The sequence below is a fragment of the Apium graveolens genome, chromosome 4, assembly GCF_009905375.1.
Source record: "Apium graveolens cultivar Ventura chromosome 4, ASM990537v1, whole genome shotgun sequence".
NCBI classification, from domain to species: Eukaryota; Viridiplantae; Streptophyta; class Magnoliopsida; order Apiales; family Apiaceae; genus Apium; species Apium graveolens.
In genome coordinates this window covers 1,791,765-1,805,147 of record NC_133650.1, presented here as the reverse complement: position 1 = coordinate 1,805,147, position 13,383 = coordinate 1,791,765, and the positions used below count along the sequence as shown (strand labels likewise).

Below are 13,383 nucleotides of genomic sequence, written 5' to 3'. Positions count from 1 at the left end.
ATTGTTATTCTCAAAGATGAGAAGGAAAAAGCCTTTGATGCCTGGATGGACTCTCAAGAGTTCAAAGACCTGATGGTGGAGCACGATGCTTTAATACATCCCGTGAGTTATAAGGAAGGTTGGGACGCGACCGTGGAAGCTATTCAGGAAGAATATCCTGAAATTCTTGAGAAAGCCCCCTTTCCTTGCCCTGAGAAAGTTCCAGCTCTTGAAGGGGTGGCTGACAAGTTGGCGGATCTTATTATGGGAGGCAATTCTACTCCTCCTTCTACCCACGAAGCTTCATCATCTAGAGCGCCTTCGGGGCCGTCGGAGAGCCAGGGTCAGAAGAGAAAGGAGATCGAGTCTAGCTCGGGGGAATATGAATCTTCCTCATCTGAAGAGGAACCCGCCCCTGCTACAAAGAAAGCTCGTGTGGAAGAGCCTCGTAAGGAAATTCCTCAACTAAAGGTGACTGAAGAATCAGAAGAAGAAACTTCAGCGGAGACTTCTGAGGAAACATCATAAGGGCCAACTCAGGAAACTTCTGAAGAAAGTTCCGAGGATGGCTCTGGTAGTAGCTCTGAGGAGGATTCTGAGCCCTCGAAATCCAATGCCTAATTTCCTTTCTTGTAATTTGTCTTTTTATCAGTCTTTGTATCAGACTTCTTAAGCTTTTATTTGTTTTTCTTTCAATTAATCGAACTCTATCATATGTGCGTTGCTTGTCTTCTTTTTTAATTCAAGTTTTTCATGATCTTAGCTCAAGTTAGTAACTTGATTTTTTCAGAACTTAGTAATAACTCCTTGAATCTGATCAAAAATCAAACGAAAAGCTTTATAACTTGGTCTTTAAAAACCTTACATAAAATGGGTTCAACCCTGACAGGACTAAAATATAACTCTTATTGAATCTATAAAAATCCTAAACGAGCAAAGATTCCAGGTGCTTTTGAACCTACTTGCCCTCTTGACAAGTGAGAATCAGATTCGTCTGCTTTAGATATAATAAACTTTCAGGTTTTGTGCATGCCAAGTCCTTGGCACTTCAAAACCATCCATAGTTTCCAGCTTATAGGATCCCCTTCCCTGAACACTTTTGATCTTGTATGGCCCTTCCCAATTTGGAGCGAGCTTCCTTCTTTGCCCAACACCAGAAGCTTCTACTTTCCTTAGGACCATATCACCTTGCTTGTAGAACTTTTCCTTCACCCTTAAGTTGTAATAGAAAGAAGCCTTCTTCGGATACTCTACAATCTTGGCATGTGCCTCATCTCGTACTTCATCAATCAGATCCAATGCTAATCTTTGCCCTTCCTCATTCTCTTCAGCGTTGTACGCTTGGATCCTGGGAGATGAATGCAATATTTTCACAGGAACAACGGCTTCTGCCCCATATGCTAACATAAAGGGCGTTGCTCTAGTTGTGACTCTACAAGTAGTCCTGTAAGCCCAAAGTAACGAGAGTATTTCATCCACCAAATCATTTCTGGACTTTTCAATCCTCTTCTTCAATCCATCTAGAATTATTCGATTTGCCACTTTCGCTTGCCCATTGGCTTGTGGATGAGCCACAGAGGTAAAACGTAGCTCGATCTCATTCTTCTCACAATACTTCATGAACTCTTTATTATTGAATTATGTTCCATTATCGGTGACCAGGATACGGGGAATTCCATATCTGCATATGATGTTTTCCCATATGAATTGTGCAACCTGCTTGGTTGTGATTTTAGCCAAAGGCTTAGCTTCAATCCACTTAGTAAAATAATCTATAGCTACAATCAAGAATTTCCTTTGTGCTGTGGCCATAGGAAAATGTCCAAGAATATCCATTCCCCACATAGCAAATGGGATCGGCGAGTTAATGGAAGTAAGCATCTCAGGAGGCTGCCTTACCACGGGGGCATGTTTCTGACATCGATCACATCTCTTCACATAGTCCTTGGCATCAGCCATCATCTCTGGCCAATAGAATCCTAATCGGGTAATCTTGTGGGCTAAGGCCTTACCCCCCAAGTGTTGGCCACAAATACCCTCATGTACTTTCTCTAAAGCGAGTCTGGCTTCATCTGGCCTAAGACACCTTAGATAGGGGATTACAAAAGATCTCTTGTAGAGAATTCCATCGATCAGAGAATACCTTAAAGCCCGTACTGATAACTTTCTTGCTTCCAAGGCATCATTAGGAAGCCATCCGGTTTGTAAGTGAGCCTTGATAGGATCTATCCATGATCCTGCAAACCCTATGGGGGCAACTAACTTGACATCAATACTTCGTGGTTTAAGAACACGGAAGTACACATTTCCTGAGCTCTTTTCTACTTCTGAGGAGGCGAACTTAGATAGCGCATCTGCCTTGGCATTCTCCTCCCTTGGTATGTGCTCAACATGGCACTCATCGAATTGAGTTATTACAGCTCTCGCCAGGCGTACGTACTTTGTCATAGTTTCATCTATTGCTTCAAACTCTCCCTTGACTTGGGATATCACAAGCTGAGAATCCCCACAAACTTTTAAGTTTTTGACCCTCAATGTTCCTTCTAGGCCTAGGCCAGCTATCAGAGCTTCATACTCAGCTTCATTATTTATAATTGGTAAATCTAACTTCATAGCATACTCAATCAGAAATCCATCGGGGCTTAGTAGAACTAGCCCTGCTCCACTTGAATTTGTTTTTGATGCCCCATCAAAATAGAGAATTCATAACTCCTTTTCCTTAATCTGCTCCTTTTTCTTAATCTGTTCTCCATCTTTCTCTTCCACGTCTTGAGATCCAGTATCTTCCTGCCCCCCCCCCCCGACTTCTTGTTTGGGAATGGTACATTCCACCATGAAGTCAGCCAATGCCTGGGCTTTTATTTCCGTTCGTGGTCTATACTTGATGTCGAACTCTCCCAACTCTATTGCCCATTTAATCAATCTCCCACTAGCCTTGGGACTATGAATGATGTTCCTCAAGGGCTGATTTGTTAACACTTCAATTTTGTGAGCCTGGAAGTAAGGACGCAACTTCCTTGAGGCCATCACCAAGGCTAAAGCAAACTTCTCAATAGTTAAATAATTTAATTCAGCTCCATGCAAGACTTTACTAACATAGTATACGGGTTTTTGGACTTTAAGTTCCTCCTTAACCAATACAGCGCTCAAGGAATTTCTGAAACGGCCAATTATAAGTACAAAATCTCATCAAGGACTGGTTTGGCCAACAACGGTGCATGTACCATATATTGTTTTAAGCTCTCAAATTCCCCCTGACTTTCATCAGTCCAAACAAAATCCTTCACTTTCTTCAAAGCCTTGAAGAAGGGCAAACATTTGTCCCCAGACTTGGAGATGAACCGCCCCAGGGCTGCAACTCTTCCGGTGAGTTTCTGAACGTGGTGGTTCCATATCCATGATAGCTTTTATTTTGTCAAGATTGACCTCAATTCCTCTCTTGGAGACCATCAACCCTAGAAATTTCCCAAATCCTACCCTGAAAGCACACTTAGCAGGGTTCAACATCATTTTGTGCTTTCTCAGGACCTCAAAAGCTTCCCTCAAGTGGGATATGTGATTAGCCTTCTCAAGACTTTTGACTAACATGTCATCTACATAGACTTCCATAGTCTTTCCAATAAGATCCTTAAAGATCTTGTTCACTAGCCTTTGGTAAGTGGCTCATGTATTCTTTAGACCAAATGCCATAACGAGATAACAGAAAACCCCAAAGTCAGTGATAAATGATACCTTAGCGATATCGTCCTTATGCATCTTAATCTGGTTATATCCACTAAACCCGTCCATGAAACTCAACATCTCATGTCATGCAGTTGCATCTATCAGGGTGTCTATCCTTGGAAGAGGAAAGCAATCTTTTGGGCATGCATCGTTCATGTTGATGAAATCCACGCACATTCTCCATTTGCCATTAGCCTTCTTTACCATCACAGGGTTTGCTAACCATTCCGGAAACTGTATCTCCTCAATGAATCCAGCCTCTAAGAGCTTCTCTACCTCTTGCTTAATAGCTTCCTGTCTCTGTGGAGCAAAACTTCTTTTCTTTTGCTTCACAGTCTTTCGATTAGGATCCACATTCAGCTTGTGAGTGATCAGTTCCGGGTCTATGCCAGGCATATCAGCTTCCGATCATGCAAATACATCACTATTTTCTTGTAAAAACTTCACTAATCTCCCTCTAAATGGCTCCTCTAATGATGCTCCAATGAAAGTCACTTTCTAAGGATCCTCAGAAGCCAAAGGAATCGTGACCAAATCTTCTGCTATCTTCCCCCTTTTTTCATCGTTCTCATGAATATCTAGATTTTCAATTGGTAGAACCTGCCCCCCGAATTCATCTGCCCTAAGAGAGGCCACATAACAACTCCTTGCCATCTTTTGATCTCCCCTTTCTTCCCCTATTCCGTTTCTAGTTGGAAATTTCATTACGGAATGGTAAGATGAAGGGACAGCCTTAAAGGTGTGTATTCCTGTCCTCCCCATGATCGCATTGTAAGTGGATCCAGCCTTTACCACTACAAACTCCAACATCTGAGTTGCTTGTCTGGGCTCTTGACCTATAGTTATAGGTAATTTAATTATTCCTTCCACAGGGCACTCAACTCCAGCAAACCCATATATCGACATATCAGTTGGGGTCAGTTGAGAGTCATTATATCCCATCCTTATGTAGGTATCATAGAGTAAGATGTCCACAGATGCCCCATTATCTACAAGGACTCTCTTCACCGGGCTGTTCCCAATAATTGGTGTTATAACCAAGGGATCATCGTGGGGGAACTTGACCTCTTCCAAATCAAAATCATCAAATGTCATAGCCACTCCTGTTCTGGCTCTCTTCGGAGCTTCCCCAACAATGTGCATGACTTCCCTAGTATAGGCTTTTCTTGAGTTCTTAGAGGAACCCGCATCAGTTGGTCCTCCAAAAATTGTGTTAATCATAAGCCCTCGGGGTTGTGGTCCTCCAAAGATCGCATTTATTACTGGACCTCGAGGTTGGGGATTTCGTCCCTGATCATCTTGATCTCTCTTTCGATCCTCAAAATTTCTTCTCCCATTATTATTTCTATCTCCTCCATCTACAGTGTACTTACTCAACTTCCCTTTACGAATGAGGAACTCAATTTCATCCTTTAATTGTTTACACTCATCAGTATCATGACCAGCATCCTTATGGAATCTGCAGTATTTGCTCTTATCTAGCTTATTAGGATCTGCCTTCAAGGGCTTAGACCAACGAACTTCCTTATCTCTTTTAATTTCCATCAAGATCTGACTTCTAGGAGCATTCAGCTTAGCATATTCGGTGAACTTTTGTCTAGGCCATCCCTTCTTCAAGGTTAAATCAGTGTTCGGTTCAGTCATAGGATACTTGTCATTAGAAATATATTCTAGATCATTCTTTCGCTTCTTGCCACCAGTAGATTCGTTACTCACCACTGTCTTCCTCATGCTTTCTTCCACCTTAATATACTTTCCGGCCCTATCTTGGAGTTGTAACATACTTTCAGGGGGCGTTTGGCCAGTGACATCTTCAAGAACCCATCAATAGTCCCTCCTGCAGTGCTATCATGGCCACCTTGTCATCAAGGTCTGGGACCTTTAAAGCTTCCTTAGTGAAACAGTTCAGATAGTCTCTCAAGGACTCCTTTGCTCCCTGCACAATGCTCATGAGGGACGCTGAACTTTTCTCATGCACCCTCCCACTGATGAATTGCTTAATAAAAGCTTGACTTAGCTCTCTGAAGGACACAATAGAATTCGGCGGCAAATGACTATACCATCTTTGAGCCATACCCAACAGGGTTTGAGGGAAGGTCTGACACTTAATAGTGTCGTTCACGGGCTGCAGCAAAAGTGCATTAGAGAAGGTCCTAACATGATTTGCGGGATCTTCAGTACCATCATAAGCCTTGATCGTGGGCATCTTAAACTTCCTTGATATGTGGGCATTCATTATCTCCTCAGTGAATGGTGGAGTAGGATCATCTGGATCTCCCAAAGGGAGAAGATCACTTGGGTCAGCCCTTGGGACAACAACCCTTCTATGTATTGGACCGTCCAGGTCTATGATTGGAGGGGGATTCCTCCTCTTTGGAGGTGGTGGTGGTCTTAAGTGCGCCTCTAAATCACGTTTCAGCCTTTGGATCTCAGCCTCGTGAGCTTTGATTCTCTCCTGCAATTCTTGGGGATCCGTCCCTCGGGTGCCCCTAGGATGCTGATTACCATCAGGCATAGGCTCTTTTCCAGCACGCCTCCTTCTTGGAGCCACATCATCATCCGAAGATTCAGAGTCTCTCTCAGTGTAAGGCCCAGAAAATTCTCGATCCTCCAGAATATGAGCCAAACCACGTATCTACGGGGATGTTTGTCCCTGTGCTTCACTACGTCCAACATGTCCACTTCCTCCAACCTTAGGGTATAGGGGCATCCCGTAAGGGGGTTAATGGTTACAACAGTTGAAAATACATAACTCATAGGTTGAGAGGTTATAGGTACATGTACCTGTTGAAATTGGGGATTAGCCCCTTGAAGAACCGGTGGATCCGTTTCTTGTGGCTGAGGCTCAATTATCCCTATCGGGGTTCCTTCTTGAGTAGGGGCATAGGATAAATGCGGAGGTATTTCCACTGCGGACGAGTTGGTTTGGGTCGTTCTAGATGTTGTTCCTTCAATATTTCTGCTCCGTGTGTTCACCATGGTTATTGATCTCTTCCCACAGACGGTGCCAAATGTTATGGATTAAAAACTATGGTATATTAATTGTTGTATTTAATACTAAGGTTCGAGAGCTCAAGGCCTTTAATGGTTGCTCTCGTGTTTCGTAGCTTAACTCTGCCTTTACAAGATGACGTATCTCTGTGAATTAGAGAATCAAGCCAGAAAACATAGTTCTGAATAGTGGGGTGAGACCCCTTATATAGATGTAGGGAGTCCTTATATTGGACTAGGGTTAGGAGACTTGGTGGGCAAGTCTCAGAATTAGAATGGATTTTGGAGTCTTAGGAAGTAGGAAATTGATTACTTATCTTATAAGGTACCTTGGAGGCTAATCTACAAGGATTTATATCTTATTAGGACTTTTCTTGATAGCGGTTTTTTCTCATATTTATTAATTACGAAAATAATAAATATTCTGGGCTATTTGGGCCTTCTTTGATTTATCAGACCTGATCTGACCCTTCAGACCTTTAATGTGTCAACCTTTTTTGATCTGAATATCACATATTTTCTTAATAAGCCTTAAAACGTGGTCCAATGAATTCAAGTCTTTATTTTACTCCTATCATAACCGAAATAATTATTTCGGTTCGGTAAATAACCGAAATTATATCGGTTCACTATTCCGTTATGATTTTTGCCCTTATTCGATATTCAATAACCGAAATATATTTCGGTTCGGTTACCGAATAACTGAATACTCAGCCCTAATTCTAATCACATGGTAATTACTTCTGTTCTAAAAAAATAGAATAAAAAAACAGACACCATGAGCACGACTTGAAGTGCTATATCTATATGGGCACCAACATTAGAATTAAAAAAAACAAATATTAAAATAGATGTTGTCTTGCTTTGCTGCTCAAACCCTGCGGCACCAACTAAAGCCAGCTATGAGGTTTTGAACCAAGTTTAAGGCTTTAACAAATACCATGAACACGACTTGAAATGTTATATCTATGGGAATCAAAATGACGCCGTCTTTGCTTTCATTGCATTATAACAGTTTTTTTCCATTAAAGCATCAAATCCCCAATCAATACATAGTAAAAAGTCTCACTTCTTCAGGAAGTGGAAAAAATACAGAACCAAAACAAAAAAACGTGAAAAACCAAAAGGTACAGCTTAACATTACAGATAACAATCAAATTGATATCGGAAGCTTGTCCCACCTAATAAACTTAAGAATCTTAAATAACCAAATACAATCTCAACTCTTAAATGATAGTGATCTTTTAAAAGATAATAAAGAGCAGTAAGGTAAGAAAATATCCCATACAGATACCAAATTTGACTTAGACAGCTTAGTCAAATCAATCACCCCCTGATAGTGAATAGCATGGAAAAAGTTTGAAATCTCATTATCAGTGGATAAAGAGAGAATTGTATTTTGCACCCCTTATATTTGACCAAAACTCAATTTTGTATACATATTTTCATAAATTGCAGTTTGCATCTCCCTACTCTGAAATCTGCTACAACATGTACCCTTTTTGCCTAATTTTTAAGTCCAAATTGCTGTCTCCGATAATATATCTCATCTTTTTTCTTCAACAATAGATTATATATGTTGTAGAAGACAATAATTTGGACAAAAAAATGACAAAATTTGGCAAAAAAAGTGCAACTTGAAGCGGATTTCAAAGTAGGGGGATGCAAACTGCAATTTATGAAAATAGGTATACAAAATTGATTTTTGGCCAAATATAAGGGTGCAAAATGCAATTCTCTCGTGGATAAATTAACAAAATTGTCAATTGGAAAATTTAAATCTCCATTGATAACTGTTTCATCAAACGTGCGAAATCAAAATACATTCTGATGACACCTGCAGTTGAGTACAGATTTTGAGGCAGAAGTTACCAAAACAAAGAAATTATAGTTGCAGAATCGAATCATTCTTTTGCACAACACAAATTTGAAAAGAAAAGTAGAATTAAATTGAGGAAAATAAATTAAAAAATGTGAACCTTGGTTGCACAGGTTCTTGATGAAGAAAATTAGTAAAATTAGAGCCAAATAAAAGAACCACAGTAAAACACAACACAATATTACTACAGCTAGCAAACCATGTAAAACCACATAAAATTATGTAATTTTTTTTTTACAATCACAAAATTACTGTAAAGGAACTAAATTACAACATCGAATTTGATAGCAATTTTCATTATTTGATATAGCAAAAGGTCTAACTCAAAATAAATTTATCTTTATAAAAAAAACAAATTATAGAAAATTCAGTATTTAATGGATAGTAGATACTACACTAAACATGCATTAACAGTGATAATTTCCATGAAAGAGTTTATTCTTGATATTGATTTGCCATAAGTGTCTTTTTATGAGCAAGCTCAGTATAATTCACCATGTATAAGGAAAAGCATCAACACATTAAGAAGTAAAAGGTGCTAAATGGATACTCCAAATTATCTATAGAACTAATTGACATAAAGTAAAAACCAAGTAGAAATATGTATAAAACTTTTGTAACCATCAGAATAACAATTTAAAATGAACACATTCATACCGAACTAAATAAATGATAATATAAATGATGGAGGGTTATGTTAAAAAAACTTTTGTAACCATCAGAAAGTATTATAAAGAAACCAAAAATAAAATATTAAATTTGATATAATTTTTCATTGTTTAATACGAAAGAGGAGTACTTGTCCTTCTGTATATAGCAGAAAATTCAAAGTATATGGAGATAGTAGACGATACACCAAATTGGTGTTTAACAGTGCTAGCTTCCATGGAAAGTTCAAGTTTGATGTTAAGCTTCTATAATTTTGATGTTGAGCTTCTATAACATGTATTTTAAACCTACAGTACGAAGAATGATTAGATCAATTATGGTGGGATAAAGAATTAGAAATTAGCAATGACTATACATAGATGTTAAACTTACATCACATCACAAGAGGATAGTCTACTGTTTTATAGTAAGAGTTACATCTATAAGCTCCATCAGTAGTTGTGACCTTTTTTAAACATATTTTGTAACTTATATAATTTCATCTAAAACTACCGTCTATTTTAGCAATGTATGCCCTCACTGTAACAATACATACATGTATCGCAATAAATAAATTTATCAAAAATTTGATCTACCACACCAAACATGATAGGACAAAACAAAAATATGCAAATGAAAGAGACGGACTCGGGCAGGTTTAAGAATCACCCCGAGATTGGAATCCCATTCATTCTCAACCAAGTCTTTTATACTCATTCTGTTAATGAACATCTCAGGTAGTGGCTTTTTGACATGAGAACTTTGAATGAATTCCACATTATTACAGATGGGGGTGATTTTTCTCTCAATGATTTGATGAAAGGCATGTCTATGCTAGTTGATGTAAATTTTGTTGCCGCTTGTGTACCAAAAGAAAACTCACCTTCATAAGCTCACCTTCATAAAATAGTTGTCAATGTCAATATTCATATAATAATTCAGTAGTATAAGCTAGTGGTACCAATTAGTTGTTACATATGCACATCACATAAAAAGAGCCACTAGATATATCTAGGTAATGAAAAATTAAGAATTACCTTGAAATTTCAATTATTATGGAAGTAACAAATTATAACACATGAGGGTCCACCATCTTTGCTATATAGATTTGGGTTAAACAATTCACCTAATTTCTCCACAATGTTATGTTGTAATTTTTTGAACTAGTAATGAAATAAAAGAAAGTGTTAGATGAGTTAACATAATAAATATATTATTAAAGCACAATTTAAGAGTCATGAGAAATTTGTATGAATTTACTGATTTGTCAAGATTTCCAGATCTCTTTTTTTCCGGTCTCCATCAACCACGTCAGTGCAATCATAACAGCCCGCACTTTTCGGACTATTAATTCTAAATATACAACTTAAATAAAATAGATTCTTATTCGATAATTCAAAATATATCACGAAGGTCAAAGCAGTGGTCAAACTCAATAATCAAAATCATAAAAACGGAGAAGCAGCTCCACAATCCGATAATAAATTGTCTAAACAGATAACCAAACAAAGTCTTTATTCTATTTCAAATAGTACGAAACTAAGCAGCACAGATCTCTACATAGTTTTCATTCTTTATTCTTAATATGCTCCAAAATCCAAACTTGAAATATTAAAAGGGGTGAGCTACAAAACCCAACAAGTACAAATTGACTAACTCTTAAACAGAAAAATAATGGGTGTTTTAAATAAAATAATTTTTCTCAAAACAATAATAATTTTGTAAAATATTTTCTAAAATAAAGCCAACCCAACGTTTTATATTTTAAAATTCAGAATTTAAAACAAAACAGAGCAGATGTTATAACAGATCAGAATAGAGTAGAACATAACAAAATGATAATTCTTATAAATACCACAGTCTTGATCTACGGCCACACTTTGCCAGTAGCCGGCATCTAATTCTTAATCTTATTCTTTATACCACACTTTGCCAGTGGTCGGAATCTAAAATTCAATAATTACGCGCCCTTAATAGGTCACTGAAGTTGCACACTTGTGCGCCTAATAAGGGTATCTAAGACTAGTTCCGGAACTATAGCGTAAATTACAAACGAATTCAAAAACGTAGAGACTCAGTTTCAAAAGATTCTCATATCTTATTTCTTATACAATTCGAAACAGAATTCTTATATCTTATACGAAATTCGAAAATCAGAGTATTAAAACTTTTCGAAAATAAAAGTAAGTCAAAAAGTACTTAAATCAAAGTCGACACTTAAAATCCGAAATTAATAACACGAACAAGCCTAACATTTTATCAGCAGAGCATAATTAATTACTGAATTAATAAACAATTCTATAAATAATATATATCCATTCATCTCACAGATCACACGTTAAATCAGATAATATACAACTACGTAGACATCCAATAACATCTAAAATATGATGAAACAAAAAAAATATGTAAAATACACAAATCACATTATTCAAGATAAATTTAGAATTTAATTATGTCTGAAAGTGAGATATTCTAAAAAAGAATTATAACACATGTGAGAAGACAGAAGAGTGGGATTGTTGATACGGGAATCAATTGTTTCTAGGCATAGAAATTGAAATCCTTGTAGTGGAATTGTTGCAGCATGATCTTCTAAAGTTCAAATAGCAGTTGTAGTCAAAAGAAGAACCTTAGAAGTAATTACGTTCCCCCTCTAATTTGGTTTGTGACTTTGCCAACTGGGGAGTCCAAAACGTAAATGGGTTATTATTACACCATTTTTTTAATTTTTTATTTTCACACCGTAACATAGATTAGTGTTTTTTTCTATTTAGAATTTGTTTTTAGGAGCTACAATATAGGACATGTAAATGGAAATATAATTTATAATAATTAAAATTGAGAAACTCTAGAAAAAAAGATAAATATGATTGGAACGATTTTAGACCTTCTGTGGTTCTGTCGTATATAAAAGATAATAATAATAATAAGATAAAAAAAGACAATGTCTCCTATTTAAGATATATGTTTATCATTGAAGAAAAATTATGTGTGGACTGTTCTGACTTTCTACATCTTTTTCAGTTTGCATTGTTAGAGACTTCATCAGTCAATGATGATCTTGCGAGTTTGAGTTTGAAAAAAAAAATCAAAACGCAGATCCAAAATGAGTTAATATAAAAAACTCATCCTGAGATTGTGTTTTGCCCCCATAAACACGAATTGAAGTTGTGTTTTTAATTTTTTTTTGGAAAAAAAAATCAAAACGGAATACGAAACTCCGTTTTTCATTAAAAAGAAAAACTTCACCCGAAACTCCGTTTTGGAGTGACATTTGGTACCAATTATTTAGAAAGTGACATTGAGGGACATTTGAATCAAAAAAATGACATTTGGGGCATTTATTTCGTTCATTTGGAGGAAAATATATAATTCAATTATACCAAGCAAAATGCCTGTGATGAGTTCGTTTATCCTGTATGTTTTTAACTGTTAGGAACGGGCTTCCTGGAACTTGAAATCATTTAGTTTTGTAGCTGCTAGACTTTGGTGGTTTGGATTGTGATTGTGTTCATAGACGTTTAAATATTGTACAGCTCTAAGTGTCTGTTTAGAAAATCTTAAAATAAATAAATTATGACTTAAAATTAATAAGTGGTTTAAAAGTGATAAGTAGATAAATACTTATAAGTTATGTAAGTGTTTGATTAATTTTACTTATAAGTCATATTTTTTTATAACGTAAATGAACTAAAATAAATAATTTTTAAATATGATTATCTTAATTCATGACTTTTAAATTAGCTTAACATTTAAAAACATATATTTAAAAACTAAAATTAATAAAAAAGTTAAAAATCAAAATAAGTTGAGAAAAATACGTCGTTATTAACATTCAACTTACCAGCTTATAAGTTGTAAATTCGACTTATAAGTTGAGTCGACAAACAGTCCGAGATAAGTACTTACGGGCTTATAAGCTATAAGTAACTTATAAGCAGGGAGACAAACAACCAAATCTACTAGATAAAAACCAATATAAAGATTGAACCTGAATCGATTTTAACTTGATACGAGTCCTTGTTATCTTGTTTTGTCATTCGGGCCAATGACAGCATTATTTCTCTCCCTCTCGCTTTCCCTTGCCTCTCAAGTAACAACCTTTTCTCAAATCCGCTTCCACACCATCGTCGCAGCCTTAGCTATCTCAACCGGAAAAG

General features: G+C 36.8%; 1 protein-coding gene across 1 annotated transcript; it reads right to left on the bottom strand.

Moving 5' to 3' along the window:
* Positions 1-893: 893 nt before the first annotated feature.
* Positions 894-5,247, bottom strand: LOC141717046 (uncharacterized). The gene is made up of 5 exons (XM_074519171.1): positions 4,411-5,247; positions 3,204-3,353; positions 1,879-2,475; positions 1,035-1,581; positions 894-973 (listed from the first exon to the last, which is right to left on the bottom strand). The coding sequence occupies exons 1-5, from the start codon at positions 5,245-5,247 to the stop codon at positions 894-896; spliced, it is 2,211 nt and encodes a 736-aa protein (XP_074375272.1).
* Positions 5,248-13,383: the final 8,136 nt, after the last annotated feature.